Source organism: Ammospiza caudacuta, chromosome 11 (assembly GCF_027887145.1).
Source record: "Ammospiza caudacuta isolate bAmmCau1 chromosome 11, bAmmCau1.pri, whole genome shotgun sequence".
NCBI lineage: Eukaryota > Metazoa > Chordata > Aves > Passeriformes > Passerellidae > Ammospiza > Ammospiza caudacuta.
The window spans coordinates 3,422,761-3,443,943 of record NC_080603.1 but is presented as its reverse complement, the minus strand read 5'-3'; the positions used below and the strand labels follow the sequence as shown (position 1 = coordinate 3,443,943).

General features: G+C 41.9%; 1 protein-coding gene across 1 annotated transcript in view; it reads left to right on the top strand.

The window, feature by feature from the left end:
• The first annotated feature begins 4,131 nt into the window (after positions 1-4,131).
• Positions 4,132-21,183, top strand: part of LOC131562651 (uncharacterized) — an 82,537-nt gene continuing 65,485 nt past the window's right edge. The window contains exons 1-3 of the mRNA XM_058812475.1: positions 4,132-4,146; positions 4,470-4,505; positions 19,896-19,976. Of these exons, the coding sequence (XP_058668458.1) occupies positions 4,132-4,146; positions 4,470-4,505; positions 19,896-19,976 (132 nt within the window). The remainder of the gene's footprint in view (positions 4,147-4,469; positions 4,506-19,895; positions 19,977-21,183) is intronic.

Sequence of the window (21,183 nt, the reverse complement as noted above, 5' to 3'; positions counted from 1 at the left end):
ATTATCAGAGAGAAGTCGTTGTTACAGTAGATGGAAGGAGAAACCCCCGTGCCTCAGGGCTATTTACATGTTGTGTTTAATCCTGATATTGCTTTCCTCTTCCCCTGACCAGGAGTGAATTATTATCACATGAAAAAGACAAGGTTAGAGGCAGGAACTATTTTTGTTTGCCAGTTCTTCAAGTTAAGTACAAAACTCAAGTGTCTACACAATGGCTTATAAAGTGTGCAGAATCAAAAATGTATCCTTCAGAAATCTGATAACCTAATTTGTTTTCAAATATGTGATCCTTGATGATATGAAATGGTTTAGAAGACATTAGTAGTGTTTTTTTCTTTGTTCGCTTTATTTTCAGAATATCAGAGAGAGGTTTCTGAAGCTGTTTTTTTTTTATGGTTTACTATTGCCACTACAAAAATGGTAATTCTTTATTAAAAAAGAAACAGGCTGAAAGAACAGGCTAAAATGAGCATGGAGAAAAGTAGATAGTGTTGAAGCCTATTTTAGAAGAAATTTCAGGGAAGTTCACTATTCAGGGATAAACTAATTTTGCTTTAAATTAAAATCTATTTATTTGAACAGGTATAGCTTCAAGAGTTACCTTTGGTTATAGATGGTTCACTCTCCCTTCTTCTCCTTTGCAGTTTATCCTAAAGCTTCAGACCTGTAGTGCCTGTTCTAAGAGAGAGATTTATGTGAATGTGTTAAAAATTGAGGCCGAAACTGAGGGAAAAGACCGTGCTGAGGAAAACATGTACAAGGGGTGCACTTGCTTCTAGAAACAGTCAAGGCTGCCATAACCTTGGTGTGCAGCAAGATGCTGTACATCTATATCTATTTATCCATTCCTATATCTCAGACTAATAAATAAAGGCACATAATGGAATCTGTGACCCTAAGGTTGGATTTACTACCACTGACAGGGCCATTATCCATTTTCCCAAGTTCTTCTATTATATTATTTTCCGTCTTTCTTTAAAAAGATAAAATAGCTTTTCATTTGGCCTTGGAAAATCTTAAAGAATGTTATCATATTATCATTACTTAAGTGAGCTTTTTGGGATGGAGGGGTTTTAGTCCTGTGAGTGAAGGATTATGCACAGCCTACAGTGTTTCTGTAGCTCAGGATCTTCATCCTCATCTCAAAGATCATATTTTCTGTGAAACCCATGAAGTGGGAAAGGTCCATACAGAAAAAGAAATCTGGGAAAATGTGTATAAGGAATGGGGTTTGGGGTCACTGCTTAGGGTAGAACACCAACTGTATTTTTATAAGGCATCAGTATTGGAGATGGACTTAAGACAGAACTTTCAACTTGAAAGTTTTATTTTACTTTTTACTCTCCAATTCAAAGTTTAAGCCAAGTTCAACTAAAGTTTGTGAACCATTCAGCAGCACTTGGCTAAGTTGCAAGCCTGAAATTGTATGTGGTTTGGGTGTAAGTCAGGAGGGGTTTAATCCCAAGCCACTTGAAACACAGCACTTCTGGCCACATGTAGCTCTGTATTTCAGCCTTCTTTGCAGCCCAGAGGGCAGCTGTGGCTGAAAGCCCTGGGGATGGTGCCCACTGCATTTCTCATTGGTTTTTCACAGAAATGGTGTGTGTTGTGTACTTGTCCCAGCTGGGTGGCTTGGGTTCCAGCTCAGCTAGAGGGTCATTACAAACACCTCTATGTCTGAACTTCAGAGTTGAAGGGGCAACATGTGCATCTCACCCAGTTTTCCACAGAGACTTTTCTTCAGAACAGACCCCTTCCTGGTGAAAGCCAAAATAATTCCAAAGGGTGCCCTTTGGCTCTCTTCCTAGGAATTACTGGGAATTTTTCAAAAATTAATCTGTAGAGACTTTTTGACCTGTAGAAGTAGATTCCTTCAGATAAATCTTTTTTCAGTTCTATTCTGTGTAGTGCAAGGTCTGGGTAAAATTTGTTGTAGAAGCCACAAGTTGGTTCCTGCAGGTCTCAGGGCTTTCTTTGTGCCAGTAGCCACAACAAGGAACCTGCCACAATGGTAGGGTCAAACCTTTGGTAATCCAGAATGAGCAAATGCTGGTCCTGTCTGTGTTAAAGACTTGAACATTGTAGAGTTGAATAGCTAGATAAGATACTATTAACAATTATTATACAGTAACTAATTTTTATAAATTCTGAGAGGACTTTTACAGATCTATTATAGAGTGACTATATTTTGCTGCCAGGTAGTAGTGCATTATTTTGTGAGATTGGGTATCCTTTCCTCTTTGTTACACTGAGTTGAGCAACCTTGAAACTCCAACTAAACAAGTCTCCAGGCTTTCTGAATTTGTGTGGAATGACTAAGCTTTGGCTGAGACTTTTCTGACGTGCTTCAGTCTGTTCATGTCCTTTCCTGGCTTCCTTTCTTCTCTGTGAAAGGCGAGCTCCTGAGTGAGATGACTGGGAAATAAATGCCAGCAACTTTTATATAATTACATGAGGAGTAACTCTGCAGCTCTTATGGCAAGGTTTTAAAGAGTTGCCATGTAATCACTCTTTTCAGAGCCAGGTCCTCTTAGAGAATTCTTGGGATAGGGCCCAAGTGAGGCAGAGTTTTTGGCTTTTCTAGTGAGAAATGGCTTGGTTACCTGTACTCACTTGTCACTGGCTGCTCCCTTATATATTGCATCCATTGTCCCTTGAGCAGTGGCCAAGAAAACGTGGATGTCCAGCCCTTTCTAGAGGCAGGTGCCTCTGTTTAGCTGTAATTACTCAGCTGTGAACACTCTTCAAGTGACACAAGCCTGACAGTTTTTAAACTTTATGCAAAAAGCATGCAGAAAAGGGCTGCCTGAATTTTTCCTTTTATGGTCTCTACCTCTATGTAACTGACTATAATAGAGGCAAACTTTGGATATGGAATAAATTTTTAGAACTAGGATTGCACAGTTTAGAAATCTTTCAGTTTGCTCTTATACCATCCAAATGTGGTCTTGATGTATGTGCTTTGAAGCTGTTTTGTTCCATAGTCCACAGTGAAATCTAACATTCAAAGCAATTTGACATTGTTAAGTGCTATTTTTAGTGTGTTTTGATACAGGTCAACTTCTATTACATCTTCATTTCCAAAAATTACTTCTATTAGAACCCAAACAAACCTAAGACTGTGATTTTGCAGCAATATAGGTTATATGTGCATATAGGCAGTACAAGGTAGAATTTACTACAAGCCTCTGTCTCTCCACCAACGTGTGTTCACCTTTCCTTGCTACCTCTGTCTCTGCTTTTTTTTTCAGACCAGTCTCAGCTTCCAGCTCTTGAATGCCTGCCTGCCCTACCCACCTGGGTGTTGATTATCCTTAAGAAATTCCTTTTTCCAAGTCCTTATTTTCAGACATAAATACTTCTATACAGGGTATGGATTACACATGTTCTGGTTGCAGATTATGGACTTCTAAAAACAAAGTTCTCAGCAGAAATGTTGTATTCTGCTGGACTTAATTACATCCAAGGCAGTGTTAGTACATTCTTACAAGATAAACAGAATTTTTTCTCAGAGAATGACTTGAACCAGGTACTGCCAAGCACTTTGGGCTGATGTGCTAAGCAATAAAGTGTTTAGGACTCACTTTTGATCTGACACTAGAGTTTTCTAGTGCTCACAATTTAGGGAGTTACACCTGACTTAAATCACTATGAAGTCAGAGCATGATTGGCCATTTATTATATAAAGTTAGCCTCAGGGACCCTCCAAACTGAACTTTTTGTTTTAAAAAATTCTTTTGAATCCCCATCCAGAGTGAGGTTTTCACATGGAAGCACCACATAACATGATTGTTAAAACATGTTTTTGAGGGTGTGCAATCTTAAAAAGAAATAGAGAGAATATTAAAGCACACACACTAACTGGGTGCTGGTGGGCAGGAATTCTGCTCCCATCTTTTTTTTTTCCAGTGTGTATAGCTAGTTTCCTCTCCTCCCCCTTATACTGAGCTCCTCTCTAAGTAACTGCTTAGGTTAAGTTAGGTTTTCCTTTGCTGTTTTAACTGTTAGCTTGTCCCTCTCTTCATTTCACCCACCCTCTCAGAAAGAGTCCTGAATACATAAAAGCTTTTGCAGTGTGTCCTGAAGCATGTCTGCTGATGAAGCACATACAGTGTAATTATGGATAGCACGATGCAGCATCATGAAGTGCCTTTGTTTACAACTTCTCTATCAAGAGAGTATAATGAATGGACTCACTGAGGAAATGCAAAAGCAGATGCCTTTGGCTGGCTCCTGTTGTTTTCTTTTTGGCAAAGACAGGGGGACGAATCTGCTCTGGGACAGCCCCACTGAAGTCAGATGAGTTACACCAGGCAGAAACTGGAACTTTTTTCTTTTCTTCTTATTTTTTTTTTCTTATTTCAAATTTTTTTTAATTTTTGTTTTGTTTTGTGGGCTTTTTTGTTTGTTTTAAAGAACACAGTTTCCAGGTCTCTTTTTCCTGACTGTCACAATTTCTCTTTTCACAGAAAGCCTATGAGAAAAGACTGTCTGCTTCTAAAAAGGTAGGATATCCTCTTAGTCACTAATAACTAACTTCCACAGCTATGTACATTCTATATATATCAACCAATGGATGTAATAATAAAATTAATATCTAACTATTTATATTTAAAAAATACTAAAAAGCGAATATGTTTGTTACTGAATGGGAGAGTAAGAACAGATTGTGCTGTGAGAGGGACGCAGTGCTAACACACAGCTGTGCTGCTTCAAGGGTGTGGTATCACCTTGGATGTGTACTTGTATCTGGCATGTACTGAGGTGTAACACTGGGCAAAGCTTCTGAGGGCAGGTGTCTGTGAAAGCATCCCCTCTCACATGGCAGGGAAACCTTAGGGGAAGAGAAACCTGTGGCAACTCGTGGTATCATATATCTTGGCAAGGGATAATCTTTAAAACAGGCTTATTCAGCTAAACCTGGAATTGCACAGTGTAATTACAGAAGTTTGCAGGACTGCTGCTGCCTCCTGCCTGCTCGTGCAGTGACCATACTTCTGGGTTTTTTCTCCTACTGGGGGCCTGAATGGTGCCTCTCACATAAAACTTGCCATTTACAATTTGCCTTTTGCTGGGGCTCCCTTTGTGCTCTCACAAGGCAGCTGGCAGGAGTGCTGCCCTCCCCGGAGCAGAGCTTGCCAGCAGTGCTAATCAATATTCAGCAGGGCTGGCTGCTCGTTCCAGAGCCATTGATTATCTCTGGAAGGTTACTCCCCCTGGCTGTCACTTCTCAGTCTCCTGCCTGTACCTCCCCTCCACCCCCACTCCGGCTCTCAAGAAGGAAGAGTGCTGGGATAGAAATGAGGTTCCCATTCAGGGTCTGAATACTTTGTTGTCAGATGTCAAAACAGTCTTTCAAAAGAAGGTTACTTCCTCCCTGCCAGATTTTTGTTTACACCAGTTTTGTACTTTTAATTTCTGGGATACTTTTAATGATTGCAAGCTGTGGCACTTGAGGCATTAGTTGTATTTGACTCAGGCAGGTTGCACTAAGCCTTGGTTTGCTGGCACCAAAGGAAAAACAAATCTTTTGCACAGCTGTCTGACCTCTTGTGTGGAAGGGGAGAGCCATGATTTCCTATACCATGCTATACAAGAGTAAATGAACAGGGAGACTCATGAAAATGTAAAAACATGGCACACACCCCTATTTGCTGGTGTGCACTGCTGAAAGCACACCCAATTCCTCTTTTCTAACCCAAGAGAGGAGGTCAGTGCAGTTTGTGTGGCACAACACCTGACCATTACTCTAAAGTGTTTGGTAAAAGTCATATAAAAGTCTCTCCTTTAAATGTGAATTGTCCAGTTAAGGCTGTATTCAGTCATTAATACAGCAGTAGAGAACTGTGAAATAAATCTGCAAGTCTAAACACTTCAATTCATTAGGAGTAATAGAGTCCAGGTATATAGACTGATACTAAAGAGTTACTGAAGGAATAGTTTGATTTGGTTACTTTGATTATAAATATAACATTAACAATCACAGCAGAGATCACAGGGCAAAAAGGCAAGGTCAGAGGTCTCAAAGGAGGGGAGTGGGCAGGGGGAGCTAAGAGTCAGAAGGGTGAAAGAAAGGCCTTTGGCACAAAAGAGTTGTATTCCTACATCCATGACAGTGCCCAGTTCAAATCAGTGCCCTTTCCAAGGGGCAGAACCTGCACCGTGCTGTAAACTGCCTGCATTAGCAGGAGAATTGGCTTGCAGTTGGTGGGCAGTGATTCAGTGTCCAGCTTCCTGTTTGTAATGAGGAGATTGGAAGTCAATAACTCTCAAGCTCTATCCTGCTCGTCTCTTCTCAGTTTGTATTTGAGGCATCACTAAATCCAACCCAGACCCCTGTGTCTGAACAGGAGTGGAGTCAGCAGTGCAAGGCAAAGCCCAGTGGGAGTTACTAAGGGAAGGTGAGCATTTGTGAGCACTGGGGGTGAGCTGTTGCTGCATGGGGAGCAGGCTGCTCTCTGCCTTTGTACTGAGTGCTCCTGCAGTGGTTGCCAGCTTCATGGAACAGCACCTGGGCCACACCTGGTAGCACCTTGCACTGCTGTGTCTTGGTTCATCCCACACAGTGGCTGTGGTTTGTCAGGTGCTGGTGATGTAGCCCACGTCCCCAGGGGCTTGTTCAGCAGCCAGCACTGTGACCAATGCCAACAATCTGGGCCTGTCCACTGACACAAACCAGAGAGATCATGACAGAGATGTGAAAAAATGGCAAGCTGGCATTAACTGGGGCTTGTTTAGCCAAGGGGGGTTTTCCTGTCAGCTGCCCATCTTCCTGAACAAGGTATGTGACACAATGGACCTGCCTGAGTGCCAGAGAAAGTTTGTTTAGTCATAATTAAGGGGTTAAAGAGAAAGTGGAAAAGGGAGAAACAGTTCCTCAGCTGACAGAGAGGGAGTTGTCCCTGCACAGCAAATGACGACTCCACATGCCATCCTTTTTCTCAGAAAGTACTTTCATTTTGGTGCTAGTTGTCAGCCCTCTGGCATTAGTTAGTGTTTTGGCTATTGTCTGTAAAAGGGCTGTGTTGCTACTAAAAGGAGTAGATCCCTGAGACATGGTTTTGTAGTAAGTTTGGAGCCAATGGCATTTACATCCAGTTTGTCTTTCAGCTCTCTTTAACACACCTGAGACACACTTAAAGGATGAGGTGAAGGGCTAATATTTTGCCATGGTTAGAGAATATTATTATTCTCTAATATAAATATTAGAGAATATATATTATATATATTCCAATATATAAATTCTATTCTAATATATAAATTATTAGAGTATTGCAAAGGAAATCTTAACAGAGAGCTTACAGTTCCCATTCCTCTATTTGGCAGAACCTTCCTGTCCCATTCATATTTACATGACCCTGTAGCAGTCACTGCAGTGCTAGAGGGAAGTACTGAATGCAATATGTTTGTAGCTATAGCTGCTGATGGAGCAAAGTAAGCCAGCATTTTGGGACCAAACTGTTCACACCAATCACCAGCAAATCTATCTGATAAAGCAGGAATATCTGTCCTGTATCTCCTTTCCACTTGTACTTCAGGATAGTGAGTGTCTGGGGAACCAGAGTTCTCTTGGGGCTGCAGTGACAGCCTGTGGGCTAAAGAGTAATAACCTCTTTGTGAAAAACTGTATGAAACATCTCCAAAGAGACATGAAATGCCCCTGAAGCCATCTTTTTGTTTGGCAAGTAAAATGTAATTGGAGTACACTCACATTTTTCTTTCTGGATTTTTCATTATGCTGATTATGCCTATGAGCTGCACAGACATTCAAAATGATAGAAAAGAAAGATTTCATAATGGTGTCTGAGAATGTATTATGTTAAACATGAGAACTCTACATTTGTTTCAAGCATGTATTTTTAGTGGGGAAGAAGTGTGCATTTCTGTCCTGGCAACAAATGTGGAAGCAGAACACAGAGGTTAACTGTGTCATGACTTTTTTTGTGAAGTCCCATGTCAGTGTGGCCATGAGGATTAAAAACTGGAGGACTGACCTCCACCAGTGGCAGGTGCAGAGCACAAGTTTGTATATTCAGTGTAGCAAATGAAACATCCTTTGGAATTCATGAGTGTCAGATAAAATTTTGAAAGAGCAAGAAAACTTTAACACTGGCAACTGTGTTATACTTGCATTTTTTAAAATCCCTCCCTCAAACAGATGTGAAGTAGTGGCTGATATTTTGGGCTATGTGGATTCTCAGAGCCGCTGTAGGTCAGTGGCTGTCTGCAGACTTCAGACTGTTGTGGTATAGGTTTGAACAAGGGATTAAGTTCATATTGGAGATAGCTGCAGCCCCTGAACACATATGGACCTCATTTTGTACAGGACTCCATAAAAAGCCTATAAGTAATACAATACTGCCTGTAAGGAATAAAACTCCAGCATCCAGAATTGTGTGTAAGGCCAGACTTTCATAGCAGGTATATTGTATGTAACATACTGTTGCATGTCCTGACACTGTTCTGTACTCACCTTTAAAAGGACTGGGCAGAAAGCATTTTCTGTAATCCTTGTCCCCAGGCAGTGGGCTGTGCCAACTGTTAGTGCAAAAGTCAGCATTTCCCATTATAAACAAAATCTATGTCTAGTAGATAGAGATGAGCTCTTGTCCTGCATTACCAGAACTGTCTTTGATTAAATACTACTAAAAAGGCCCATGAAATAATCTGCCTTGTGTGTTTGTAACCTGAATTATGGTAACAAAGGTGCTACAGATCCTTGTTGTCTCCCATTTTGAAGTTGTGCCAAGTATTTTCTCCTGAGCTGATGAAGTGCAGTGTTGGTTATTCTCTGTTTGCTGTCAGTGCAAGCTCTGCAAACAAAGGGAGAATCTGGGTTCATTTGTCTGCAGTCAGAACTTGCTTTCACCCTGGTACTTCAAAGACAGTTGTAGGAAGAGTGCAGAGGTGCTATGTGCATCTCAGCTCACAACAGGGGCAATTGTTGCCATGCAGTGATTACACACTTAAGGTATTTGCTCTGCAGTCAAGAGAATGAGTTTGTTTCTTTGGTCAAATTTAATTTTAACATGACATTGGTATGTAATGAATTCACTTTTAGCTTTCTGATGACTTGATTAAATTTTCAGGGAAAGCAGCACTTAGAAGATGACTAACCACGTCCTTTGCAATGAAGGAAAAAGAATGATAAAAAAGCATTTGTTGCTTTGCAATTTTTTTTATGATAAAGAACAAACCCCAAAAGATAATGCTATCCTAACTCTCTATAAACTATGTGCTATTCTCAAAGTTCAGGAAAGCACATAGTTTATAGAGGATCAGAACAGCATTATCTTCTCTTTCAAAAATGTCTGTACTGCTTTGTATAGAGTTGTGGGGTTTTTTTTGTATAGAATTTATCACCATGGTGTCTGAGTGCCTTCCCCATGCATGTAGTTTTCCAGTATCTTTTTGTGAGGTAGCAAAAGGAGAGTGAGAAGTGAATACAGTGAATTATTTGCTCAAGGTCATTGAGCAAGTCTAAGGCAGAACAAGGAACTGAATGCAGATAACCTAACACTCATATATTGTCTATCCTTTATTTTAGGAATGAATGGATCCCAAAGATTGAAAGAAAACCACAATATTATTTCCTATAGCTGTTCTCAGTCTAGCTTGACTCAGACCCAGGCTTTTCCTTGGCATCCATTGGGAGTAGCAGATAAAAGGCAGATGTGTTTAATAGTGAGCCCCTGTTTACAGCATGACATGTGAGCTTGCATCACTGTCACCTCCTTTTTTGTTAGAGCTGTTCCTGTGCAGTGTCCTCTTTGCCTGCCTGGGGCAGAGAATCACTTTCTATAGAAACTGCTGGGCTCCTGGCCAGTGGGGACAAGGGGTTTGCTGAGGGCAGCACAGAGCTGTTCCCTTCCCACATTGCTGCTCTGGCTTCCTGCAGCCATCTGGGACCTGCTCCCCTTGTCACTGTGTGTGCAAACAGGAGTGCTGCTCAGGGTGCTCCTCCTGAACCCAGGAGCTCCTCCTGGCTCAGAATGGGAGCAGAATGCATTTCAATATCCCCACTTCACATCAGCTTTGACATGTCTGTCTGTGGCTGCTGTAGTTGAGACAGAGACAATACAGACCAACACACTTCATTTTCAGAAGGCTTCAAACTGGTTTTATTCTAGCATGCATGCTTTTTATCCATTCTTACACAACTCATGAGTTTACACTTTACTCGTTGGTCAGGAGAGACAAAGTGCTCATTGGAACAGGCAGCTGCAGGTTTCTCTTATTTATCCTTCTTTCTTTCTTGGTTTCTATGTCAATGACGTAGAGAGTTCTTTCAGGGGTAAACATGGATCTCTGGCTCACAGAAGTGGCTGTAAAACCTCTTCCCCATGTGGCACTATATAAAGAGCTTTCTTCCTGGGAGATGCCAGCTTTCTTCCTGGAGATGGCAGCTTATGGTGGTGGTTTTCTCACTCTCTACAGTTTGCAGCAGAATTGTGGAGGTGCAACTTGTTCATCTTTGCATTGCAGTGTCCCTCAGTGGGGACAGAGTGCATGGCTTAATCACCCTCATCCCCCCAGTGCTGTGCTAGCCTGGGACACCAAAGTAATCTTTTCTCTCTGCTTGAACTCAGTTCTTGTCTTTCTTCAGGTGACAAAGTGAGAGATCCCTGGGGAAGCTGTGCTCCCATCAGGTACTTTACCCAATCCAATATGATTTCAAATCAGAATTTGTCCACGAGTTTTAAATTTAAGTGGCTGAGCAGGATGTTGAGCAGTGTGACTGCACTGTACCTGGATCCTACAATTTCCACCTGTTGACCCAGTGACACAAAAATATCAGCTTCAATTTCCCTCTAAAATAAAACTGAAATTGGTCTATGGTTTGCATTCAAGGAAGGGGAAATGCATTCAGAACAGTGAGGAAACTAATACCAGAAATTTCTTGGTTAGGTGAAATTGATGAATAGTTTTATACTCAGCTGCCACTGGAGTATCTGATGGCAAATTCAGAATCATAATTAAGATGCATGATCTGCATGATATATTGCTTTAAAAGTTACATATATGAAGTTATTAAACTACTATTTTCACCAGGTTTTCCTGGAGAAATATTTTCTGAGACTTTGTACTGTAGACAGCATGTAAAAATATATGAGGTACTTCAAATTGTAATAAGGAAAACTTGAGCTCGGTCTTTGGAGGATGAATTGCTAAAGCACACACTTCATATTATATTTGGTTGTTTGTAGCAAGACTGTTGCAGTTACCATCTATGTAATTATTCACACCACATTGCAAAAAGAATGAGAAATCTGCTTTCCAAACACAGATTTACAGTCCATTAAAGACTTCTGGTTTAGTGTACAGCAGGAGATACATCAGGAAACAAAGCTTAATCATCACCATCCAGATGAAAATGTTTTGAAGGGTGGAAAGTAATTCAGAAGAGCCTTAGATCAATTTCGTTGTTGAGACTTTGCATTATATTTGATGTCACCACTTTGCAGCTCTGACCTGGAAGGTTCTGTGCAATAACCTGTATCTTGTGAGCATACTCATACTTTTTAGACCTTGTTGATGTTTTTTCATTACATGCTGATGTCTGCAGTTTACCTGTGTAAAAAATGAATTCAGACTGAGCTCTTGCAATAGACACTGCAGAAAATATATGAAGGTGTATAAAGTTAACTCTCTCAATTATTTGACAAAGAGAATCCTAAAGAATCCAGTGCTCTCTTCCTCCAGCACCCAGATTAAAATATTATGTATTGAAAATGGCCACTGCCCAGCCTTTCTAATTCACATACCTGGTACAACACAGATACTTTTCAGATCGTTATACACCACTTTCTGCTCTGCCTAGCTTCCCAGTAATTTATTGACACTTATTGAAAGTGTTTGATTGCTCAGAGTTCAGTAGGATTTTCTTTTCCCATGTGGGGTTGGAATACTTTTTATCAAAATCTGCATCCCAGGAGGGTATGGATATGTTTCTGTCCTTATGTGCCTACCAATCCATGGAAAGCTAATCCCTTCTGCCATCACATCTGTGAAAGGATTGGGTTATTGGGAGTCCTGGCTATCCCAAAATGGGCAGTGGGGGAATGCAATTGTAGCCAGGGTCAGAATTTACACTCTGACTCCTGAAATGGCAAAGGACCATCTTTTACAGTCCTGAAGAACTTGAAAAATCACTTTTTAGAAAGTTTTTAGCTCATTCCTAATGAAATGAGGCAGCTGAGTGATCTATGTCTGTTTTTTTCATTGCACATACCTTTTGAGACTATCGACAGTGTTTAACCAAATTTAAAAGAGATATAATAGACTATAAAAGATTTCTGCAAGTTTTACACTGGCAGTTAAGTAATCAAGGAATATTCAAATTAGTGGTTTTACCAAGAGAATTGTCCAAATGTGTGTTTTTAATGACAAGTCCCAACTGGTCAGTCAGCATTTCTGGGTGGGAACAGAGCTGATGTGGTGAAAAAGTGTATATATGTTAGGGGCAAAAATCTGTAGGGAACCAGGCTTCATCAGTTCTGTCTCTTGGGGAACCAGCTATTGTACAGCAGAGCACTGAGATGCTGCATAGATGTGAAACCTCAGTTCCAGTTCAGCTTTTGTCTTTCAGTAAAAGAGTGTGATGTGTAGAGACTCTTTCAACATTTGGACAGTGGAGCTGAACAAAACAGAGACCATTATATGCAATTTCTGTCAAGACTTGTGAATGGTCTGTGTTAGCCTGCCAAATGCAAATGAGGATTATCCATTCATTTAGTCCAAGAGAGAAAATGATACAACTTCTTTGGTTCAATTACTTTACTGTGACAAACAAACAAGGAAGAGAGGACTCCAATATGGCAAATGGTCAACTTCAGATAGCTGTAAGGGCTGTAGAAATCACACTGCTCTGATAGTAATCCTTATTTTACATTATTTGCTGAGACATAGTCCTTACATCTTCAAAGTGATTTATATGTTCCCCCCAGAAGTAGAAAATCTTGAAGAAGAATTGAGACCCAAGTCTCACTTACTTGCTTTGGACCTTTAAGGCAAGGATATATTCATCTTGGTTGGAATGTGGGGTGTTCTCAGGCAGTGCCTGAGCAATCCTATTTTCTCTCTGCTGTATTTTCAGGCAAGGCACTAGTGCAGTTTTGTACATGTCTGTCATGAAGCGGAGACATTCCACTATTTCCAAATGCTGGTCGTGGGTGGGAGTGAAAGGGTTGTAGAGCTGCAAAGTTCTGGCTCGTTTCCAGCATGTCAGCCCCTAGCACTTTGCAGAAAGAGGCCCCAAGGAAAGGGTTCAGCAGCCCCTCTGCACCTCAGCTGGGTGTGTGAGACTCACCTGAGGAGCTGATGAGGCTCTGGGAGAAAGGTGGGTGGGCTGAGGGGAGACAGACATGCATTGGTGGTTGCTGATAAGGCTGGCCCTCAGAGATGGACATGGTACAGAACAGCTGGGCACCCCAAAGCAGCGGGTTGGATGCCAGGCTGGTGCACTCTCCTGGCTGCTCTCTGTTGCCCAGAGGGAAGCCCTATGTCACTGTGGGAGCTGAGCTGACAGACTGTGCCTGTAACCTTCAGGCAGTGGGTCCAACTCAGCCCAGAGGCCAACAAACTGCTACAAAAGCAGGCTCTCACCTGAGTGACCTGCCCTCCAAGCTGGAGCTGTCTTGGCAGAATATCTGTGCTTCCTGGCAAAGCCTCATGTCCTCAGCAGCACCATGTTATGGCTGGTCACTCAGGAGAAAAACCTCTAGTGCATCATACAGAGAGCACAGACCTCCAGTACCTGTGGCTTCAAGCAGGTTTCATCAGTACCCTCTCACTGCAAGACCTAGTTTAGAAAATAAAAAGTAAAATTTATTACCTTTGTCTCACAAAGACTTTTTTTTTGAAAGATAAAGAACTATTTCGGTTGAAATATTTATTCCAGGAGCTTGATTTGGAGAGACACTTGGTTTGTGGTTCATCTTTCTTTCCCAGCACTGGTGGGTTAGTGTCTTCCCCCAGACATATCTCCAAAAATGCTCAGATATTTTTGAAGGAAATGAAGTGGGGGCAGCTTGCCCTCTGCTGGCTGCTGGTACCCAGGCGTTAGAAGGAACTCCAAACAGGGACTCTGGGAGCTGAACTCGTGATCTGCCTAATTCAGGAATATAAACTGGTTATACCCAGATGGGTGTTGACATAAAAGCCCCTTCTTTAAGGTGCCTGCTGTGGGAAGTGGTGCTGTCTATCAGCAGCCAGCATGAGCAGGTGCATAATCACCCTCTGACTTGAGCTGGAACCATCAGGTGTCAGCCTAGCTCTGTCTCCAGGATTTTCAGTGCTGAGTTACATCAGTTATCTCCTTTCCAACAAGCTGCCTTTCTCTGCCCCACCATGCACACAAGATTGTGTTCGCAGTGAAGTCAACAGCACCTTCATATTTTCTTGGAGAGAAACAATGAAGGGTCAGATGGGTAAGTCAGTAATGGCCAGTACTGCTTCCTGCATCTGACTGTCTTTCATGAGATGATACAACACACACAAGCTGTGCTCTCCTCCTGCCCCCTTGACCAGTTGCAGGGAAGGTGACCAAGGGTGACACAGTGCATCCCAGGGCTCCACTGTGCACTCAGGGTAATATACTTGTGTATACAGTATATATATACACAAACAGCTTGTGCTTCCATACTCAAACTTGTCCGCCCTACAGCTCCTCTGTTCTTGTGAACTGGTTCTGCAGCTGCCCCAAATTTGTTTTGCCATGACCTTCTGTCAAAAAGAAAAGCTGTTTCTATAACCCTTGTATTTCATACTTTAATGTTAATCCTGAAATTCTTTACCTAAATCCAAATATGCATTGCTTTTACAATTTTAAAGGAAAAATACTTATCTTGGATCTTAAATGCCCAAATGCATCTGACTAAACAAGGCCACCTTAAAATAGACCCCAGGAGGAAAAGATCCAATTGTTGACTTGTTAAACACCAAATTAAAACAAAACCCTGAAGAAATGAAGGGGTGGCAGTCAATGATGTTACAGTTGCATAGGCATTGATAGTTAGAAAAGTGGCATACATCCAGAAGAGGCCCACAGCAAAAAAGAGGGAAGCTGGCTCACATGGAGGGTGGGATAAGGTACTGCAGAAAATGATTTGTATTTTCAAATCAAATTTAAGGACAAGTGTATATATATTCTCTAGTTGGAAGACTATTCATTAAATGATATGAAAGAAAGTGAAGGAGAAAGTAATTATGGTGACAAGAAAGAACGCAAAACACTACTGTAATTTTTCTTTAGCTCCCTGAAGACTGCAGGCTTTGTGTTTCAATGCATGAGCTACTGTTTGGCATGTTTCCTGAACCACTTTGTCTATTCACTTCTTGCTAATGTGAAAGTGCCCAGACTCCCTGGAAAGGCAGCTTTGTTGGAAACCTTTCATTATCAAGGATTAGCTGTTTGGTAAACCTGTGTCCCCTTTAACCGTTTGACGGGAAGTGGCGACTAATGAAGGGCTCATTGTGGTGCTGCTGTGAGTGTGGGACTGGAAGCTGTTTTATTGCTCAGCTTGCAAATCAGGCTCCTTTGTGCTCCCAAGGACTAAAGGGAAACTGAGTCATGCCCTTTGATTCTGCTGAAAACATGTGGTGAAAAATATGCTTCCCTTTCTTTGTGCTCTTGCCCTGTTTGTGGTCTAAAGGCTTTATGCATCTGGGAATTTTGTTGATATGTTACAGAATTGTGTCCGTAGATTTTAAAAGGCTTGTGTCAATGCCTAGGTACAGCTTACCTGAAACCTCTTCATATAATACCAATATGAAAAACTGAAATAATAGAAACCACTAAGTAGCTTTATCACCTCAGAGTGTAGTTGAAAAGCTTTTTAAAAAACCAAATCTGACATCCTCATCCCATCTCTAGTTGGACAGAAGGCATGGTAACCAAATACAGGATTTACATCTTCACTGATAAACTTCCATTTTGTGTGTTACATCTCAAGAGATATTTCTTAAAATCTTTTATAGAAGTAATGGACTAGAAATCATTTTGTATGAAAAATGTCCAAGTACAGCTTAAATCATAAAGAAATCCTACTGAAAATCATAATCAGAGTCTGTGATGTCAAACAGGATCCTTTTATCTCTATAATAAATCTTTCTCATTGAAACTCCCACACAACTCATAACCCCAAGGATGCCCAGTGCCTGCAAATGCAAAGGAGCAAAGAAAGGCAGCTCTGTAAACCACACGGGCAAGAAAATAAAGCCCTACCCACAGCACCAACCAGGCTCCATGTGTTTGGGGAGGTGAGTGTGGAAGCACCCAGGGAGCTGTTAAAGGTCCAGAGACTGTTGAGCACCAGTGCTGTTGGGTGGTGGGCCCAGGTCAGTGTGGAACTGCTTGTTTTCAGTTGAGAGAAGGCCCCAGGAATATGGCTTGGAAATTGCTCTTCCCCTCTGTTAAAGCTAAGCAGGCCAAGTGCAGGGAGTGTCCCTGCTGATGCAGAGCACAGGTGACACAAGTGGCTCCTGCCTAGGGAAGTGGCTCTGGGTGAGTGTTACTGGCTCTGTCTGTGCAGGAAGGGCAGTCAGGTAACCCAGGGATTTGTGTGTGATTGGGGGAGTCATGGAAGAGATTGTGATCTAATGCTGAGTTTTGAACTCATTATCTGTCCTGCAGAGCACTCATCATGCACATAAATGTGTGGGGTGGGAAGTGGCTGGACAGTGGCCAACAGCACAGAGGCTGCTGCAGCCCACATCCTATGGTCCCACTTCCCAAGCTGTGCCTGACTTCCCAGCTCCACATGGCTCCCATCTACTTGTACAGAGCTGTGTGAGCCAGATGGCAATATTCAAATCTGAGCACTCATTGGCCCTATCTACAGCATCCCAGAAATCCTGTTTCTGGGTCAAACCATGACAGAGCACATAGGGACTGTGTAGCTTTCTACTGGTGATCCTCAATAGTTTTCACTGCAAGCTTTTTATGCATTGATGCCAAAGTGGCTCCATACCATTCATAAAGAGAGGAGATGTGGTGCTGCTTTTATACATTTTTGGTGTAGGTGTAGAAGGGAGCTTTAGGACCCTGGTCCCCAGCACAGTTCAGGGCTTTGTGGTGGTACAGGGGGACAGGGCACCACCAGGACACAGGACAGGAGCTGTGGCACTGCTGGTGACTGATGACAGCAGTGCAAACCAGGCTCTCCATCTTCAAAATTAAACACTGACCTGCCAGGCTGAGTGCCATTTGAGCTGCCCCCTCTCTGCTGGGTCTTTTCCTCTGTCTTGCTTGGTCTTGGCTCTTTCTTTCTGTGGGGATGGGGGAAAGGAGGAAATGACTTCCTGCCCCAACAGCCCAGGTCCTCAAATGTTTGTGTGCCAGGTTTGAGCCTATTGCTGCTTGCGTGCCCTAGATGTCCTGAATGCTCACCCCTTCACCTTGCTTGGCCATGAGTTTTGCCTGCAGACCTGGCATGGCCCTGGACAGGGTTTCTATCCTGGTTTTTATCTTTTCCTCTGTCATGGACTGAGCTTCTGTGGGCTTCCTGAGAAATAACCCCAGAGCCACCACCTGTGTGCAGAAGTTGGGGATGGACTGGTGAGTGACTCCAGCATAGGGCACCAAGAATGGAGCTGCCCAAATAAAGATTCCATTGGTCTCTCTGGAGATGAAATAGTGCCAGCATGTAGCCAAACTCAGAGAGAAGACAGTAAAAAAAAAAAAAAAAAAAAAAAAATCTATTGAATTATTATAGTAATTACAACTAGAGAGCCCCCCTCTGATTAACATGGAGATTAACCTTACTTTAAGGTATTGCAAACACAATCCTGGTCAGTTTTAGAAGTACTGAACATAAATACAGCAAGTGCTGAAACCCACTTGTCAGAAACCTGGTGGCCTCATAAAGAGAGCTGCTGTGCTAAAGGGGGACCAAAGACTGTAGCTCAGCCTCAAGAACTCTCCTGCCTCTGGGCAGGGGGCATCTGCTCTGGGCTTGTTGATCCTAATTTGGTCCTTCCTGCTTAAGTTAACCATACACAACCAGCACCAAGATTTTCCTGCTCAGGGCTCTCTGCAGAGCCTTCCACCAGAGGGCAGCTGGGAAAAGGAATGCGATGGGCTTGCCTGGCTCGGGATGAGAGCAGCTAATTCGATGCTAATTATTATGCTTGTAACTTCCTCCCTAACCAGATGCAATCCCCTTCAGCCATTTCCAATGGCATTATGCTTAGGGAATGCTTCTCACAATAAAAGCAAAGGCAGTGTTCTTTCCCAATTGCCCCAAGATCCATTCTCAGACGTAATCTGAGCTAGAAACAGTACAATTAGTTATTTGTGTTCCTGAATTACCAAAACACTAAGCTTTAAAAATCCAATAATGCCTCTGAATGATGTGTTTGCAATCAGTTTATCCCTGCGCTCCATTAATTGCAGATCTGGTACACTTTGTACAGTCTAAGGTGAGAAGAGCAGAGGAGTCAGCAACTTTTTACTCAGCACGGTATCTCTTCTCTCTATGAATTATGTGGACCCACTTTGGAGCCACTTCTAGATATAAAGAGCTTATGGTGAAAAACTATTGTAGGATCACAAGGAAAAATAAGTGACAGCTGCTGCCTGGAGCAGTCATACATGAAGAATATAGGGAATGGAGCAAAACTACTTGTGCTAAGTACTTATTTTGCCTTTCCTTGTGATGAAAGAAGCTACTCAGCTATGAGACTTGGTATCCATCTGCACTACCATATCCCACACTCCCTGTGGCCATGATGTGTGCTTTAACTGTTACATCTTACAGATAATCACTGAAGACTGAAACAAAAGATCCAGTGTTTTTCAAACAGAGACAAGTAGCAGCTCTGACCACCCCCTAAGGACTAATCGCAGTCTAATTGTACTTTTTCTTTTCATACTTTCTCTTTTGCACTTTCTCTCATTTGGTGTCCCTTTTATTTGTACTGTTACTTTCTCTGGGGAGAGAGATTTGCTCCTCCATCTCATGTTGAAGCTGAATTCAGCTAAAGTCCATACGATCTCTACTGCACTAATAGCAATTCTTACTGTGGAAGAGAATTGGACTTCAGAGAAGCTGCAGCTAGATGATGAATTGAAATATTATTTCAAGTTTTTCATGTCTCATGCTGTAAATGAGAAGCTACATCGCTGTATTCATCTATCACAAAGGTAACAAAAACCTCTTAGTTATGACATAGTGTGTGTGGCTGGTGTCTGATGGTCAGGACAAACACAGGAGACTTGGCAGGAGCATCATCTCCAGATGAAAACAGGTCAGAGACAGATGGATTTGGAAAGAGTAGGGGGATAGGAACCTAAAAGAAGGACCAGTTAACCTCAGAGGCATGCAGAAGTGAATAACTTGTTCCTGCCAGTTTACCAGACTGGAACAGCAGAAGATTCTTTCCTCCTAGAAGTCCATGGTGGTACCCAAATGAGGCCATAGGTTCTGCAGTGGCTGCCTGCTGGCAGGGGAGCACGGGCTGTGCAATTCCCCACCAGCCTGCCCTCATTCTCCATGGACACAGGGCTCTTTTGGTGCCTAACACAGCTGCTGGTTCCCTCTTTGTAACCCAAAGACAATAATAAACTCGAGTTTTAAATGAATTCTGTCCATCGTTGTGTTAAGTGAACCATGGCACTTGTGAAAATCCATTTATGTTATATAGTTAAGGACTCTACTCAAATACAGAGTGTCACACAAGTCACCTTCATTCTGATTCTTAGTGCCTGAGAGCCTCATTTTGCAACCAGAGTGATGTTCCTTTAGCCCTATTTTCCAGGAAGAGTTTTCAGTTAAATCAAGACAGCTTTTTTTTTCCCCCATGGGCAGGTGGATTGAAAGCAATTGTATGGGCGACTCCTTGTTTTCTAAAGGTCAAACTGACTTTTAAAAATTTTTTCCTGTATCTCTGCACAGGAGTGCCAAGCAAGTGCTGTAAGAAGGACTGCTGGAGAAACAGAGGAGAGAACTTCTGAGAAGGCACAGTGCCACACTGAGGTCAGAGCCACTTCTGTTTGAGTTGGGATTGTGCTTTCATTCATGGTATAGTCAAAAGAGCTCTTTGCAGGGACTGTAATCATCTGTGTCTTAACAGTTTAAAGCAAATTCTGGCTCCTTTACATGGGGATATTTGAGCATCACAAGAAAATGTTCAGAAAAAAATATATTTCAACATGATCCATACCAGCTTTAAAAGCTGCCAATTGTCTTTAAAGAAATTTTGGAACATCCTTCAGTGGAAAATTAATTTTATAGCATAATTTTTCTATTAAGCTCTGACAATACCAAATACACAAATGTAAGTTTATTCACTCCTTGTACATGTTATGATATTGAATTATGATAAGCTTTTAATTATATGATGGTACAATAAATTTCATGTACAAGTGTAACAATAGGTAATTTATTGATTCATCTGAAGACAATGCAACTTAGAGTTGTTCAGCCCTTCCTAGGATTGTCTCCCACGTAGGTACAAAAACTACAGCTCAAAACTTCAAAGCAGCAGTGGAGATATTTTTTGCATGACTATGAGCTATGGGGAATTAGCTGTTGTTTGCATCTGTCAAACAATGAGATTCCAGAACTGAATCCTTTTTTTCATATGAAGTTGAATTGGATAAGTCAGTGTCTCAAGCCCTGTACCTGGAGCCCTGTTTGATGCTGGTTTTACCAGTTCATTTCATTAATTTTGGTGGCATTATGTAGCCCTGTTTTATGAAGGCTCATAATGCTCCCAGAGCACTCACACCTTTCTGTGTAATTTGTGCCTCCACTGCCATAGGATGCAAGTGCCTTCTATTCTTTGTGTTTGCTGTTCCATTACAGCAATTCAGGGAAGCACAATTATTCTTGGGGAAAAGTTGAAGGGAGGTGCAACATCTATGATACAGCTTGTCTCTGCTCTCTTTTCACATAATTGTTCTATTTCAAAGGTTGGTGCAGTTCTTCCATCTTGCTTCTTCTCTGTTTTTTATTTACTACATCTCAGTTCTTCCCAAAGCCATAAAGTGCCTCAGTTTCCATAGGTTCATCTTTCCTGCTTTCTCTAATTTGGCTTTTGTCTCTGCTGCCAAAAGTGTGGTGTATAAACTAGAGCAAAGTTTCTGAGGCATAAAGGATACTTACAAGAACATCTCATGTATTGTTCTTCTAATTTGAAATAAATGAAATTTACAGCACACAAAATGAATGTGTGATGCAA